General features: G+C 45.7%; 3 protein-coding genes and 1 long non-coding RNA gene across 7 annotated transcripts; all 4 read left to right on the top strand.

Annotated features, from left to right (window-relative positions):
* Positions 1 to 271: 271 nt before the first annotated feature.
* LOC129591795 (uncharacterized) lies at positions 272 to 2,194 on the top strand. Of its 2 annotated transcripts, none has more exons than XM_055487605.1 (2): positions 272 to 759; positions 1,286 to 2,194. In XM_055487605.1, exons 1-2 carry the CDS (start codon positions 561 to 563, stop codon positions 1,834 to 1,836), a joined length of 750 nt encoding a protein of 249 aa, XP_055343580.1. In that variant the 5' UTR covers positions 272 to 560; the 3' UTR covers positions 1,837 to 2,194. The 2 variants fall into 2 exon arrangements, with proteins under 2 accessions (XP_055343580.1, XP_055343581.1); XM_055487606.1 differs by lacking the exon at positions 272 to 759 and adding an exon at positions 1,011 to 1,104.
* A 1,673-nt stretch (positions 2,195 to 3,867) lies between these two features.
* On the top strand, positions 3,868 to 5,291 carry LOC129591811 (acanthoscurrin-2-like). The gene is made up of 3 exons (XM_055487631.1): positions 3,868 to 4,028; positions 4,375 to 4,728; positions 4,842 to 5,291. The coding sequence occupies exons 1-2, from the start codon at positions 3,962 to 3,964 to the stop codon at positions 4,719 to 4,721; spliced, it is 414 nt and encodes a 137-aa protein (XP_055343606.1). The 5' UTR covers positions 3,868 to 3,961; the 3' UTR covers positions 4,722 to 4,728; positions 4,842 to 5,291.
* A 3,618-nt stretch (positions 5,292 to 8,909) lies between these two features.
* LOC129591800 (cell division cycle protein 20 homolog) lies at positions 8,910 to 14,092 on the top strand. 3 transcript variants are annotated; one of them, XM_055487615.1, is made up of 9 exons: positions 8,910 to 9,058; positions 9,446 to 9,760; positions 10,461 to 10,703; positions 10,762 to 10,911; positions 11,259 to 11,455; positions 11,974 to 12,156; positions 12,425 to 12,598; positions 12,981 to 13,224; positions 13,508 to 14,092. In XM_055487615.1, exons 2-9 carry the CDS (start codon positions 9,505 to 9,507, stop codon positions 13,684 to 13,686), a joined length of 1,626 nt encoding a protein of 541 aa, XP_055343590.1. In that variant the 5' UTR covers positions 8,910 to 9,058; positions 9,446 to 9,504; the 3' UTR covers positions 13,687 to 14,092. The 3 variants fall into 3 exon arrangements, with proteins under 3 accessions (XP_055343590.1, XP_055343589.1, XP_055343591.1); XM_055487614.1 differs by having other exon boundaries at positions 9,442 to 9,760; positions 13,508 to 14,091; XM_055487616.1 differs by having other exon boundaries at positions 9,442 to 9,760; positions 10,774 to 10,911; positions 13,508 to 14,089.
* Positions 14,093 to 14,452: 360 nt separating this feature from the next.
* LOC129591810 (uncharacterized) lies at positions 14,453 to 15,999 on the top strand. Its single transcript, XR_008690886.1, has 2 exons — positions 14,453 to 14,780; positions 15,291 to 15,999. It is a non-coding gene; the product is annotated as an uncharacterized LOC129591810 (long non-coding RNA).
* Positions 16,000 to 16,235: the final 236 nt, after the last annotated feature.

Here is a 16,235-nt window from a genome sequence, read left to right as displayed (position 1 = left end):
GCCGGCCGGTGTATATACAGCGTATTGACAGCATTCTTGCCGACTTCCGGTAGGCATGCCGCACTTGAATACGCCATTGACAGTGCCGCTATTTGGCTGCAGTTTGTGGTGCTGGACCTTGTGAGCGGCATTCTGCTGGCGCAGCGGAATGCATTGTTAGTGATCGTGAAAATAATAACAACGATGGCAAATCCATGCTGCTGCCGCTGACCATGAAGCTGGCCCGGCAAATGCCGCTGCCAGAAACGCGGCATGGCATTCCGCGCTTTTGCTGGCTTTGTTGACAAAGAAGTCTGGCAAATAAACACCGATGAGACACTGACATATATATCCCAATCACGCCGGTTTCGTAACGTTTTCACACATAGCAAAACCATTCATCAAATTTTCTACCCATTTTATGTTCTTAAAAACGGCCTATAATATTCTTGCATCGATTTTGTCTGCGCCTTGTAATCATGCTGTAAAAGGTCACTGTGCAATTAAATGATTAACGTGGAGTTTTGTATAATTTCTTTCGCTACCGATGCGGGATTATTGACTGCTGGTTAATACCGGTTATGGGATCTAATTTATCAGGAAGAACTGCTATTATGCCTGCGTATAACGGGAATGTTAGGAAGCCAACGAATGGTCTGTTGGTGGAATATTTGGCGCGCGGCGGTCACTTGACCGTTGCCTATATTTTATTGGTCATCTTGGCATTCATTTGCACCGGCATCTGCACATCACCAACACACGCCGGAGCCTTCGCAGCGGGTACGTACAGAGACAAACTATAAGAAAATGTAGCGCGTTGCAATCAGGCGTTGCCGGATGCCGCAGGCTGTTTCTGGCCATATCTGGCTGGGGAACTTCTGTCGTTTCCACAACAATGACTGGCATGTTTTTGCACCTAGTAATTAGCATTGCAGTATTTGTAGAAACCCTATGTTTATCAATAACAATCGCATGCGCTCAATTATTTATTCAGAATTGACCTGCATTAATTTCTTATGTGTACTAATATACACGTATTAAGACAAAACCGAAGAAACTACTGCATTGTTGTCTCGCTTATATCGCCATCCGTAACAGGCTGGACGAAGTGTATTATGTGTTGAAGTAATGTACTACGCGATTTGCCGCTTAACCAATGCTACTCGTAGTGTGAATAACAATTAACCCAGTTGAAGATTCCCCTTTCTTTTAAATAAAATTATTTTAATTGTACAGTGTATATTGACGCACTATATTCACTGTGCACTGCATACATAAATCGTAGTCGCTCTGTAATTACTCGTAGAGAGCGTAAAGACGCCCTTCCGCACCAAGCGCATGAGCATCCGCATGGGCAAATCCTTGGACACGGAGGAGCCGGCGGCCGTGGCGGGCAGCAAGCTGGAGCCGCCGTACTTCCTGGTCAAACTGGTGCTGGGCAAGGCTTCCAACGCGGCGGAACCGGCGCCGGCGCACAGCCCGTTCAACCTCAGCCGCATCGAGGAAGTGGGCCGGTTCTTCCGCGGCAGCATGCCGGTGGGGACGGACCTGCTCAACCGCTACTTCATCTTCCGCTACGTCGACCACGCCGGTCAGGACCGCTGGACGATCGCGCACGACGAGCGCCACACGCACCGCGGCTCCACCGGCAACCTGCACTTCGCGCCGGCCAACGACAGTCACCCGGCAGGCGGCGGTCGCGTGACGACGCCGCGTCCCAATCCAGAAAAGCACGCGTCGTCCACGCCGCGCTCCGTGACGCCGCCGGAGCACGACGAGCACGGCGACAGTCCGCATGCGCTGCAGCACGTAGCTGCCACCGCGGAGGAGCATGTCGCCTCACCGGAAACGCTGTAGAGGATTTAGCAGCCGGCCCGGGCGGTTGGTAGTAACGACAGCTTCTCCGCTCTAAAGCGGCGCGTGCCGGTTCTCACCAGCGAAAAGCGTGGGAACGACGATGCCTGCTGGTTTCCCTGGACCGAAAGTGCAGTATTAGACTGTTTGTCATATTTTCCATTTTTGTTGGAACAAAATAGGAGATCATAATTCGTATGCTTTGATTAAATTGTGATTATACTGTGTATTTTCCGGTTGATACCGATGAAAAATGAAAGTCTGCTGACGAAATAGCAGCGCCAATGAACGCATGTTTTAATTATTATTTACCGGTTTTAATTGCAGTTTTAGCTGTCAAGCTATGCAAAATGTTTACGATGCAGCATGGCAATAAAAGACACTTTTATGGAAACCTCTTGGCACGGGACAAGTACAACGCGAGATATATATACAGCCGCAATTTACTATGACTAGGCTGTACATGGACAGATAGTTGGCTGACAAGGCGATAACATTAAACGGCGATTATTAGTGCCTGGCGGGCAGCTGAATTCTTCCACCATGAATTCATCATCACTCACATTCGCATTCAATCACATCCGTATCGCCGGTAGATCGCCGGTATTCCGTGTCGGTATCACTCACACGTCCACCGCACTCGTTAGACCCATGCCGGCTGCATGATAGCTTGGCACTTGGCAGGTACGAGTGCCGGTGTTATTCACCTCGCAACGTCACCGCCGTGCACGCTGCCGCCGCAATGCACAGCGCATATGCATCTTCAATGCATTCGCACTGTTTGGCAAATACCTGCATTTTAAAATTTGACATAAGACTGGCAGCAAGAAATTTAATTAATTCACCGGTTCCCTAGAGCAGGCGCGGTAGTTCCATATTCGGTAATGTTCTGCTTCAGATTGACAATGTATCATTGGTAATGCTGCAACTAAATTTCACTGTCTAACTCTAACAAACAGCTGCATAATACACATAAAAATTAATATAATTAAGGGAAATGTTTTTGTTTGTTTGCAGTCCATTAATTAACGTGTCAGCACAGCTCAGCAGTATAGAATTTGAATGCATATGCAAAACGTATATACGCGGAAATTTCCTAGTGGAATACTAAAATGTAAAGGTCAAGCCAGAGCCTGCAGCTTCCGCGCGTCTTCGCAGACGGGGGTAATGCTTTCGTGGAGATGTTGACAGCTGATTTGTAGCACTTCGGCGGGTAAGCCGATGCCGGCGTGCACTGTATTTTATTCCATTGTTCCGTTTGATTAATTAAAAATTTAAAATTAACAGTATGAGTTGACTGTGTAACTGTACACACATGCTATCGCTATCGCTATCGCTATGCTATCTAGTGCTATCGCTTAATGAGAGTACAGTAAATAAACAGTCAGTAGCATTTTTTTCTTTGGGACAAATAATGTTCTTTTTCTGACTGCAGTTTTCCATGAGCAATTTTCCGATTAATTCTGAATACAGAATGAGTTATCGACCCATTAATGAATGGATTAATTATGGAGATGCCGGTTGCATAAGCACACTGCGGCCGTATAAATTAAATATTATCGTATATCTCCATTTCGATGTAGCCTGGTAGCGATGAGTGTGCGACCGGTTTTGGATAAGGAAGAAATAAACGCGCGACTCTATTAAGGAACGCTATACTGGCTGGTTGATGGAGAAAAAACGAGGCGCGCGTGGCTAACAGGAAGGTCGACCGGCTGCCTGTCATAAAATCCGCGCCGCTCCAAGGCTGAAACGTAGAATATTTACTGTAGCTGCTAATAGCTCGTATTAAATTAATTGCTCCATCCGCGCGATACATACTCTGTCGAATAAATATGCCGCGATCGATGGAGTCGGATCAGGTGCCAATGTTCCGCGAATTTAAGGAGAAATCAATTTTGAAAACACTCAAGCTACAGTATATGGCCGGCAATCCAATTGATACACAACGAAGTCTTTCTTCGCCACGGGCGAAGAATTCTCTCGTGTTTACGCGGCCGTTGCCGATGCGGCAACTATAAAACAACAGCCGGCCCCGGCTGCACAGAACAAACAGTTGGTTTTTGTTGTTTTCTTCGCCAGTCCACCAGCACTGGTATACGCGGATTACTGCGGCAATCTGTTAACGATGCGCAACTTTTCCTTGGCCTTTTTACTGGCCGGGGCGCTGTCCCTGGTGCTCCTCCCTCTCATTGGTAGGTCCAGAACCAGTATTTTTAACTTCTATATATAAAAAAACATATATGTATATAAAATTTTATATATTTATATATATATAAAAGTATATATAAAAGTTTATATATATACTTTTATATATATAAAAGTATTTATGTATAAAATTTCATACACATATAAAAAATTGCATATATACAAAACACATACAACTGTATCAGCTAATATAATTGTATATAAAGCTGCATATATAAAATATATGTATGTATATACAACTTCATATATGCGTTACTGCATATATATAAGACTTTTATAAGATAAGTATGATTAACCGGCATCAGCTAACCGAATTATCTGTGTGCGGTGCAGACGCCCGCGGCGGCGGCGGTGGCTTTGGAGGTGGTGGCCGCGGCGGATTCGGTGGGTTCGGAGGATTCGGTGGCGGCCGCGGTTTCGGCGGGGGATTCGGCCGCGGCGGCTGGGGCGGCGGTCGCGGTCTGTGGGGCGGCGGCTGGGGCGGTCTCGGCTGGGGCGGATGGGGCTGGGGCGGCGGCTGGGGATGGCCGATGTGGGGCGGCTGGGGCTGGGGTGGTGATTGGGGCTGGCCGTACTACGGCGGTTTCGGTGGATGGGGTTGGGGCGGTGGCTGGGGCGGTGGCTGGGGACGTCGTCGTCGCGGCGGTTGGGGCCGAGGACGTGGTCGCTGGGGCGGTTAACCTAATGGTAAGTCGTTGTGAGACTGCCGAATTATACCCGGCTTGGCAACTCAATAAACAATCAATCAATCATTGACATCAGCGTTTTGCCGGCGAGTGTGTAATCGGTGACCTTTGCAGGTTTTCGCTGCCAGTTATATATATGCCACCACTCTCCCGTTTTCGCTCAATCCGATGACCAATTTCGACTGTTTCGGTTGTTCTACGCGGAGTAGGACCGGTTCGTTATTAGTAAATTTGTTGTAGAATTGTTGACCAGGTTATGGCCCATGGGGCGATGTACAATTCACATTGTTAATTAACACCGGCATCGTACGCTGTACGCATGCGTCGCTCTCTCCCGGCACGCATCGCCTCGGCTGCGACTCGATCCTGTTGTGTATGACTGTTTTTTAGAATCTAATTCCTACTCGTAGCTGTTTCCTTGCTGCTTTTTACAAATCTGTGCATGCTGATCTTCAGCAAATGCATAGAATACGTGTACTCGTACTGTATTTTAATTGTTGGGGATTTTACAGTATGTACTTACAATTACTGACGGTTGCGGAAATAAAACAAAATAATTAATAATGCAGATTGCAGCGTACCGGCTTAACGGTTCGGAATCGGTACAAGAAACTTGTAAGTACGTAGACAACATAACTAATGACAATCATTATTCATTTACTTTAATAAAATCTATCAAATCGCTTCATTTAAACCGCATTATTAATTACAAGGGCGAGGTTGTCCAAGGTAGGTACGAATGGCAAATACAAAAAAATAAACCGAATAACATGCTAAATCAAAGTTGAATTACTAAGTAAGTAATTGCATTATTAATTAAATTTAATATATTCAGTTTTTCTACTGTAATTCGTGGTATAATACATAATTATAAATTACTAAACGCTGCTAATCAACCAAAAATGGTGCAGAAAATAAAGAAACTTAGGATAAATATTCAGAATAAAATACAACTGAAATAAAGCAAAGGTAAATCTTCAGGAAACAAAACAATATTAGTATAAAACTAAGACGAATTTCATCGAGGATAAAGGTTTAAAGAATGTGGAAAACGCATCCTACACATAATTTTAAAAAAAACCCTAAGGACTATCTTCAATTACATCCATATTAGCAGCAAGCACGATTAACACAACAGGTGTTCCGAAATCTGAAGTGATGCGACAGGAGCCTGTATACTACGATTCCTCACAATTTCAAATGCCAATTCACGCCAACTAAAAAAAGAACAGTAAATGTTTTGCAAATTACAGATACATAAAAATACTTAATAAAAAAACCTAAATGTAAATCCGAATTGTGCCCGCTATAGTTATTTTACATAGTGTATGTACAAACCGCCAACGCGACGGTCAATACAACAATTATACGCGACGAAATACTGTCTTTTATATCAATTTAAAATGCGATAAAATACTTGAATTAATGTAAAATAAATCCTTTTTTTCACTGATAACATAAATTAATATAACTAATTGTTTATAACTTTCTGGCTGTGATAAACTTTCTGCCCACCTTTGATCCACAGTTTCACAGGCAGTACCCAACTAATATAGATCCAGCATTTAATTTCCCATCACAACCAACTTCCATAATACGGAATGCATGCCGTGTAAAAAATATTTTTTTAGCTCGCCAAATAGCTCAACGCCCTGATATCAAATTCACAGTCATGTAAGGGCGGGACGCCCCGCCCTCCTGAGTAGTTATTCGCTGTTTCTGGGGATTTCCCCCCCGCACATTGCTGCGCTGTTTTGACGGACCTGCAGCACAGTTGCACTGGCTGCAGGATCCTTCCTCATTAGTTTTGGTGTTGCTGCGCCACGGTGCGCATTAGATTCGGCAATAAAGCCTCATCCGGGTTCACGCTGTTCGCTGTCGAGGATACGCGTGGCGCCCATATGGCCCCGCGTTATATGGTAGCAGATCGTTGGTTACGAGCCAGGCCGTGCACGCTGCCCGCGCGCACGGCTCCTCTGATTATTTGAGCCAATTTAACCCCTGGGTGTGGAGCTACAAACGCCCCCCCATTCTCGCGGAACGTGACGGATTCCTCTCCCAACTGACGGAGATGGACGCCTCCCCGCGACGACATGCCTCCCAAACTGGACGGAGATGCCGCGGAGCGAGAAACGCCTCCTGCGATGCCGTGGAGCGAGAATTGCCTCCTGCGATGCCGACGGCGAACGCGACCCGGACCAGCGGGAAACCATAACGGATACACCGCCAACAGCAGCACCAACTCCGATCCCAACGGCACGGATCGACCACCAGCACCACGCCGAAGAATTCCCCACCAAAACACTGCCCGAACTTCCTGGGACGGCGACATCCCCCCGGACGGAGCAGTGGATTTCACCGCGGATTTGCGTGCTTTGTTTTTTTGCAGGGTCACCGGCCACATAGACCCCAAACCCCTGCCCAAATTTCCCAGAACGTGACCTTTCCCTTGCTGGAAGAAACTACGGAATTCACCCGTTTCCGGGTTGGACCCTGGATCTGGCGCGACAGTGCGTTGACCCAGACGGTTGACTCGGACCGAACCGGAGCCGACCTGACCCGGAACCCAACCTGAGCCGAACCGGATTTGAGCCGACCAAACTGGAACCGAGCCGACCGGATTAACCGCCCGAACCGGACCGAACTGACCCGGAACCCAACATGAGCCGAACCGGCGGGGGGGTGCGGATCCTCCGAATCCTGGGAGATTTCGCTCCGAGGACGTAGCGATGCCTGCAAAGGGTGTAAGGGACGCCCCGCCCTCCTGAGTAGTTATTCGCTGTTTCTGGGGATTTCCCCCCCGCACATTGCTGCGCTGTTTTGACGGACCTGCAGCACAGTTGCACTGGCTGCAGGATCCTTCCTCATTAGTTTTGGTGTTGCTGCGCCACGGTGCGCATTAGATTCGGCAATAAAGCCTCATCCGGGTTCACGCTGTTCGCTGTCGAGGATACGCGTGGCGCCCATATGGCCCCGCGTTATAGTCATGACCGAAAAAGAAAACTAACGGTAATAATAAAAAGAATTTCTACAAAAAATTTGTATTAAGGCAAACAAATTTAGGATGTTATTACTGCGTACCCGGTTCCACTGTCTATACTCGTACAGTATCCTTACGATTAATGCCAATGCACTACGCTGATTACGATTACGCACATAACTACCACGGCCATGTGTAAGGAGCTGCCGCCGACATGCAGCACGCCTTGGCCGCCGGAAAACACAACAGTATTTTAGTCATGCAAATAAATTACCAATATATTACCAAATAAAATAATTAACTACAATAATCGCCACGAAAGCTGAATGACGAATTAAGGCGTACGTTTCCGGTAGAACGTCGAAATTTACGAGCTGACCATCTGCAGATTATAAGCTAGGGAAAAAATCGTAAATATGTTTTGAATATAGCACCGGAAACTGCATAAAAAGATCCCTAAAGAGCTGCACGCCAACAATTTAGCTTTAAATAATTAACCGAAAAATGATAAATCAGTTTTACTTCAGCAATATCCAGAAACCCTGTAGAACTGGATCCGATTACCGGTTTCGTACTTAATCTGATAATCTGAACTGTCGCTGTGCGGCGTAGTAAGTATATGGGCTAGTGAGGCGGAACGTAAAGTGTAGCTGTTTACGCACAAAATTGCAAGCAAAATTACTACTTACCATTTTCTAAATAATTTTTTTAAAATAATAAGCCAGCCACACCCGATTACTCAATCCTCTTTTAAATACTTAAATAACTTTCACAACTCCTCCGTATTTATAAATACGATATTCCAATAATTTTTTTTTATTCAAGCAAATTTCGAATTTGTGGAAAACGATTTCGAAACCCGTAAAAACATTAAATTTTGGCTCATATGGATCAATTAAAATTTGTTGCAATTTCTAGACTGTAAATTCGCATAATGTCACCGAATTTGTGACCGCAACGTAGAGACCAAAATCAAACGTGAGTGAGCAAAAAACGGCGGAGTAAGTTAACAGTCTGTACAGATACCGCATTCTTTTGATATTTAAGCGTCTGCCATTGATATGTAAGCGGGCGTGCAATGGAACACAACTGCACGCCATCCCTATACCGTGCACGGTTGCACAGCGCGCACCGCGGCAGCGGTTGTTGACTTGCTGCGTTTGTACTGTTCGCAGTTCGCATGTTGACAATTTTCAAGCTGCCGTCTTTTAAAAATTCAACTTTATACTGTGCGATGCTGGATATTTTCTTAGACCGCTGATGAATAATGTTTATTGTTAAACAGCACTGAAAATAAATTAATCGGGGACTGTTGGCCATCGTTGGCAGTTGCGGGATCTCGTGTTACGGTGTAAGTAGGCAGCGTAGTCTGGCAATTCAGCAAGATGGGTCTTTGGCTCTTTCTCACTTTCTGCTTTCAGTCTTTCAAAATTCCCCTGCACAATTTGCTCAGAAACTTGGATGAATTTGTTATTTGTACTGAAAAACGGTATTTAAAATTTGTAAGAAACTTGCACTGATTTATGCCAGACAGGATTGGTATAAAATAAGAGGAAATAATGAATAATCATAACACTGTGCCAAAACTTGGTTCGTTGCATGCCTGCTGCAGCCAGCAATCGAGTCTTCTCTGGTTTTTGCTGTGTGTTGCGGACGCCGGACAGTGTTGCCTGCGGAGTGTTGGCTGTATTGGATCTGTATTCTATATTGATGATTATGGTGGGTTCATTGCAGGCAGTGGTCCATTTTGGTGGAGGAATAATCGACGGAATTTGAGGTGCTGCGGAGCATACAGCCATGGCTTCCACCTCGCTGAACGCGTCCTTATCGGCCAGCAGCAACGCGCACAACACCTCGCTGCTGAGCAGCTCCTTCCTGGCCAACGACCGCAGCCTCCTCAACACCTCGGGCCTGCCTGCCACCACGGCCTCGGGCTCGCGGACCCCCAAGAACAAGGAGGACGGTGGGCGCCACGCGGGGGCGGGCGGCCGATCGCGCGACAACTCCGCCGGACGCGTCACTTCCAGCTCCAAATCCCGCACTCCCCGACTCGGTACTGTGCCTGCATGTGTAGAAAAACTATGCAATTAGGACGGCGGAAAGGAAATTAATTTTAGTATTTTATTGTGTAATTTATGACGTAATAATTATTTTCATATTTTCTTGCCATAATAATCAAACTGTTATTAATTTTATGATTGATGTATTAGTTTAGTATTTTATTAGTGGAATGATTGGTTATGGTGGTAATTTGTCAATCTTTATTACAACGTTAGTTGGATATTTTAGTACCACATTTCAGTAAGTATTTAACACATTTGACCTGCTATGATGAGAATAATTCAGTATTTTATTATTATGTTAATTTGGTAATTCTCACTTATTTTTTATGGTTGCAAATTGCAATTTAATATTTTATTAGTGAATCTCATAATTTATTTCAATAGCGTGATAACAATATCAAGATCTAATTACGGTTAAACGAATATTTTATTGTAGTATTGATTTGATAGATAGTGATTGTGTTTTTAATTTGAAATGTTATTATGCTGCTAAATCGATTTGGAATGTTTGTGGTAATAATGTCAAATTTTATTATAAGAATTTCATATTTATTGTGCTTTTAATTTGCTATTTTATGATGACATGAATTTGAAATTTTCTTGTACTGCTAAATAGGAAAATAATAATTTACGAACGTGAGCATGAAAAGCGCGCGAGATCATCAGCGATGTGCATGTGTTTTTGTGCAGGGAAATCGCCGAGCGCCGCTCCCGCTTACGACCGCTTCATCCCCAAACGGTCGGGCTCGCTGAGCAATCTGAGCTGCGCGGCCTTGTCGCTGAAGGGCAGCCTGGAGGAGTCGGTGTTCCAGGACGGGGAGGCCAGTCCGCGCATGGTGGAGTCGCGGCGCAGTCTGAGCAACGCGCTGCTGGGCGACCAGAAGAAGGACCGCATCCTGGAGTTCCGCGCCAAGCCGCCGCCCGCGCCCGAAGGTACCGCTTGTCTTCTGCTCGATCTCGGCGTACGCTGGCTCATGCGGCGGTGATGCAGTGTGCCTTGCAGGCTCCACCAACCCCTTCTCCTCGCTGTACACCCACGCCATCAGCAAGACCGGCGCCCACAACGCCAAGAAGATCCCGCGCGCCATCCCCGCCGTTCCCTCCCGCATCTTGGACGCGCCCGACCTCCTCAACGATTACTGTGAGTACCTGTACTGGCCAGAAGGTGTCCGGGGATTTTCTGAATTTCTACGCTATTATGACTTATTTTTCCCGTTTTTGGCTAGATTTTGTTCCATTAATTACTTTAAATAAAATTCGTGATAAAACTGGTACCTCGATGGCTTACTAATTTTTTAATACTTCTATACATCGAATTTTCCTTGTAATCTGAGTGAGCCAGTTGGCTGAAGATGCTGAAAAGAATATTATTCTGCCGTTACATTAGTAAATTTGTGTAATTAATTTCATCAAATTTCTTTCGAATAAATTATTACGAGATGGACAGATGAATAATGATTGATAAGTGGTTGATGTTGGTGCGTGCAGATCTGACGCGGCTGGACTGGGGCGGGCGCAACATGCTGGCGGTGGCGCTGGGCGCCGCGGTGTACCTGTGGAACGGGGAGACGGCGGCGATTGACGAGCTGTTCAGCTGCGCCGTCGAGGGCGAGCAGCGCTACGTGTCCGGCGTGTCCTGGCTGCAGGCCGGCAACTTCCTCGCCGTCGGCATCAGTAACGGAGAGGTGCGTAAATGCGCATGTCAACCGAATGTGTATGTCAGTCGTGCTAAAAAACTGCTTGAATAAAACAGTAATACTTATCATGAATGAGAGTAATAATAATAATAAGAGAGTAATAATACCTACTTGTCAATTATCTCAAATACTAATGAATAATAATTATTAAATTATTATTAGTTTTGAGTATATGCATTCGTCATCGCTAATTGAGTTTCTTTGGCTCGTTTATGAGCCGTTTCCTCATCAGCAGCATTATTGCCGTTGGTTGTAGGAATGTTGTTTCAGCTGAAGGTTGAAATGCTTGTGTTGCGCAACCGGAAGTGAGCATTGCTTCCGCTTCTGTTTGTACTCGTAGATTTTGAACAATAATTCAACGAGACTGTTTTTTTGCTCGTGTACTCTTATAGAATAGCATAAATATTTCCGCTGGATAAACTAAGTGTCTGTTTTCGCTGTGTATTCAGTTGTTAACGCTGTGTCTGAGAGGGTTGTCGTTGACTGTATGTGTGTGACATGTGCAGGTGCAGATCTGGGACGCCAACGAGAAGCGGCGCGTGCGCGTGCTGGGCGGGCACAGTGAGCGCGTCGGCTGTCTGGACTGGAACCAGCACGTGCTGGCCAGCGGCTGCAAGTCCGGCGCGGTGCACTACCACGATGTGCGCGTCAAGGAGCACTACTTCTGCTCCCTCAGGGCCCACTCCCAGGTACACCGCGTTTTAATCACATTGACTCGTTACGGAAAAATTACGATATTTGTTTCACCAATGTTCGTGCCGGTAACTCGTAATAAGACAAACATTATATAAATATTACATTAAAAAGTAAAGTACGGTCTTAAATAAGCTCTCCGCCGTATGGTATCAACGAAATTCATATGCTGCAGCCCTGATAAAATACGTAATAAAATTGGTAATACGTTTGAGTTCTGATTAAGTGATCATTGCGCTGAATGATGACTGCGGATGCTTGCAGGAAGTGTGCGGACTGCGGTGGTCGCCGGATGGGCGCTACCTGGCCAGCGGCGGCAACGACAACGTCCTCAACATCTGGCCCTGCCCCGCTCCCGGGAAAGGGCCCGGACTGGTCGGCGACACTTCGCACGAGCACCCGCTCTACGCCTTCACGCTGCACCAGGCCGCCGTCAAGGTGCATATGCCACAATGGCCAGATGGACATGCAACCGTCGGTCGCATATTTAATATGTTTTGAAATAAAATATCTTTCTTTGACATTTTTATTCAAACCCATCTGATGCGGTAGAAAATGAATTCTTGTTCCTTTTAACGCTCAAAGGCGAATGTTCCTTATTCCCACCATGTTCAGCGGTTTGTAAATGACACATTTACAATAACATCCCATTTGAAAACGCAGCGCCATCGGGAAGTAATTTTGCAGTGGTAAAATATATCATGTAAAATATATGTAGCAGTGGTAAAAAATATATTGCGGTGGTAAAATATATGTTATTTATATATCTTCTCGACAAAGCCCAGCGGCGCAGTCAACTGACAAATCTCCTCTGATGCAGGCCGTGGCGTGGTGTCCGTGGCAGTCGTCGGTGTTGGCGTCGGGCGGCGGCACGGCGGACCGCTGCGTGAAGGTGTGGAACATCAACATGGGCAGTCTGATCTGCAGCAAGGAGACGGGCTCGCAGGTGTCGGGGTTGGTGTGGTCGGAGGAGTACCGCGAGGTGGTCACGGGCCATGGCTACGCCAAGAACGAGCTCATCTTGTGGAAATATCCCTCCTTCGAGCGCATCGCCGAGCTCACCGGTAGGTGCTATACAGGCTTAACGCAACGATATAGTTTAATATATTATTATATATCAGCGTATGACGACAATGGACGACGGTGGCAGCGATTTATTCTGTATTCATCTCATCAAATCAACCGGAAGAAATGTATAAAATTGTCAAAATTACGAGAGAAAAATTCCGGTAGATATCCCGTTGAGAGAGGTGGATATAATAATAATTATAGTAATAAATGCAGTTTTTAACCGCGGCCCGACTGCTCGGCTGCATTGTGTCCTGAATTGGGTGTGCTTGCGCGCAGGCCACACGGACCGCATCCTGGACGTGTGCCTGAGCAGCGACGGGTCGACGGTGGTGTCGTCGGGCGCCGACGAGACCATCCGCCTCTGGCACATGTTCCCCGTGGACCTGGAGAAGCGCAAGAAGGCCGAGCGCGACAAAATCCAGCCCACGGGACTGGCGCGCCAGTGCCTCCGCTGAGACGTGCCTCTGACTCGCTTCCACGATGGATCTCCGCAATCTGGCATTTTTTATCCTGTTTTGTTGGACCGATTCCCGCGTTTTCCACTGTTTTACCTTCCTGTCTTGATTTTTCCTGTCTTGGCTTTTTTAATGGTTTATACGCCGATGAGCGGGCACAATTTTGAAGTGGTTTTTTGAGAGGATTTGCTCTGGTAAATTGCTAACGATGTTGACCGTGTGCCGGCGACAATGAAATGAAAGAGGAATATTGCTGAATAATGATGAATCGTTCCACAACGCGGGCGGTTGACAATAGCGACCGGCCTCTTCATTTGACTGACAGAGCGCAGCAGCGTGTCTGTTCTTCACGTGCTGCTCCCGCTTTGTTGAGAAAACACTGCCTCACACTTGAGTCCATCATTCAGCGTCGTCTGCCTATTAAACGATTCGTTTCCGGTGCCAAACTGCCGCTCCACACGACCGGAAAAAAATTCCCGTTTCGCGCGGTGATATCATCGCGTTGGGCCCGGCGAAATGTTGATGAGTGGGTTGCCGCGGCTGTAGGGTTTTTTGTTAAGAATGAGATCATGAATTAGTCTTTCTTATTCAACCACCAATAAAAGCCGCGTGAGACGGCAGAATTTCGGTGAAAGACAGGCGGCGCTGTGAGTGGCAGTTGATACATTTTCGCCGAAACAATGATCCACGCAACGCACCGCCTGTTACGTGGTGTTGGAGACCTGCAGAACGACGCGGCGATTGACAGGCCATTACCTGTACACTGGTTTCTTTCGGCATTGTTGTTGACAAATTCAGCGGAAATGTTTTCCCGCGGTGAAATAATAATGGAATGCTGCTATTGTGTACGCGCGCTCGAGCGAGTGAGCGGTGTGGCGTATATATATGCAACCGTTGACTAGCAGTCGGCCATTCGTTACATAGAGAAATCTATTAGTTCTTAACGAGATTTATTAATTGTGAAGTGGGTTACGATTTGCCATTAATCTCGCGTTGAGAGAAACTTTCAGAAACCCTGTGGATCATGGAGATGTCAATGCAAATGTTGGTTCTTTGCGTCCTGGTTATGCTCGTCCTCCTCAGTCTCTTCACTGGTAAGCACAATTACCGATGACCTTTGAAATAAATACGTGAATTGCACGTGTCGAGTAAAATGTTATGACGGTGACCTTTCGCTCGTAATAAAGTTAATGAATTATAGAATAAATATGTGCTAAAAAAGCGGATATAAAAATATGACGTATATAAAAAACATATATAAAAGCGTATATGTAAAGGTATATATGACGTACAGTATATATAAAAGTAAAATTATTATATTAAAATATATTGTTGTATAAAAGTATTACTATATATATGTATATATTATGAAAGTACACATAAAGTATATATATAAAAGTATATGTAATGTATGTATAAGCCTTTATACATAAAGTGTATTTAAAAGCGTATATAAAAAACAAGTATTCATATATCAAAAAACATATATATAAACCATATACCAACCATATATAAATATAAACCATATTTAAAAAATCTAAGTGTGTGAAAAAGCGTATATAAAACATGAGCGTATGTTGAGTGTGCTTTTCGTGTCCTTACAGAGGGCGTGATGGGCCAGTTTGGCGGCGGCGGAGGTGGCGATGGTGGCGACATCATCTGGCTGCTGAAGGAGGCCGCCAAGAAGAAGTAGGCGACCTGTGCCAACAACCGTGGATCGGCAACGTTCGGCCTGGTTAATTCCTGTATAAATAGCACAGCTTAATCTTGGTCTCCCAGTCCGTTGATTCCCCATCTGCACGTGTCCTGGCCGCCCTGTTCCCCCAATTTAACTAGCTCCTCCCTAACCTGCTTCCCGCTCTACACATACATGTAGCTGACCATGGAATATGGATGCACTGCCGCCTTGGCACGGCCTGGCGATTTCCAGGCACGACCGTGACCTTTGTCCCATGGATGGCAGCTGTTGCAATGGTCACTACACTATTAGCCAACCGTTGACATCGCTGTCACTGAGCGCTGCTTTATAACAATACTTCCATCTTTTTATGCATGCGTCCATCCGTTAGATAATACAGAGTATTATTAGTAATTAAGAAGTACTGCAACATTAATGATGTTTACCATTCTGCGTTGTCTTACACGGGATAGTATGGGATTTAGCCTGGTGAGCTCCTCATTTTAATTGGAGGAGGCCGATTTTGTAATGGCGCTTACAAGCTGTGCAGGTCACATGATTTCCTTACTTACCTAACTACGATTTGATCTGGTTTGTTTTCTTGGCCATTAACTAATTAAACGCTGGTTCGCCAATTAATCGCCGGGTCGACGTTGTTTGTTATCGTTTGCGACTAGTCAACGGAATTGCCAGTGGAAACTCACGCAACGCATACAGCGTACTTGTATCGGTATATTGCAACAGCATCCGGTTGCGAGCCGTCAACAAGAATTATTAAATTAATTAATAAGGAAACTTCATGTCACTCATAATCAGTATGTACAATACACGAGTTTGTCGTGTCGTGCGGCCGTTGTTGCACAACACGCCG

The sequence above is a fragment of the Paramacrobiotus metropolitanus genome, unplaced genomic scaffold, assembly GCF_019649055.1.
Source record: "Paramacrobiotus metropolitanus isolate TYO unplaced genomic scaffold, Prichtersi_v1.0 Parri_scaffold0000048, whole genome shotgun sequence".
In the NCBI taxonomy this organism is placed as follows: Eukaryota; Metazoa; Tardigrada; class Eutardigrada; order Parachela; family Macrobiotidae; genus Paramacrobiotus; species Paramacrobiotus metropolitanus.
The sequence above is the reverse complement of the archived record's forward strand: the minus strand, read 5'-3'. Positions and strand labels throughout refer to the sequence as shown.

Bases quoted from the DNA above. Each gene is read 5' to 3' on its own strand.
- LOC129591811 (XM_055487631.1), top strand. From the start codon at position 3,962: ATGCGCAACTTTTCCTTGGCCTTTTTACTGGCCGGGGCGCTGTCCCTG. The intron at 4,029-4,374 runs GTAGGTCCAGAA...TGTGCGGTGCAG, and splicing joins GGTGCTCCTCCCTCTCATTG to ACGCCCGCGGCGGCGGCGGT.
- LOC129591795 (XM_055487605.1), top strand. From the start codon at position 561: ATGGGATCTAATTTATCAGGAAGAACTGCTATTATGCCTGCGTATAAC. The intron at 760-1,285 runs GTACGTACAGAG...AATTACTCGTAG, and splicing joins CGCCGGAGCCTTCGCAGCGG to AGAGCGTAAAGACGCCCTTC.
- LOC129591800 (XM_055487615.1), top strand. From the start codon at position 9,505: ATGGCTTCCACCTCGCTGAACGCGTCCTTATCGGCCAGCAGCAACGCG. The intron at 10,912-11,258 runs GTGAGTACCTGT...TGGTGCGTGCAG, and splicing joins CGACCTCCTCAACGATTACT to ATCTGACGCGGCTGGACTGG. The intron at 11,456-11,973 runs GTGCGTAAATGC...TGACATGTGCAG, and splicing joins TCGGCATCAGTAACGGAGAG to GTGCAGATCTGGGACGCCAA.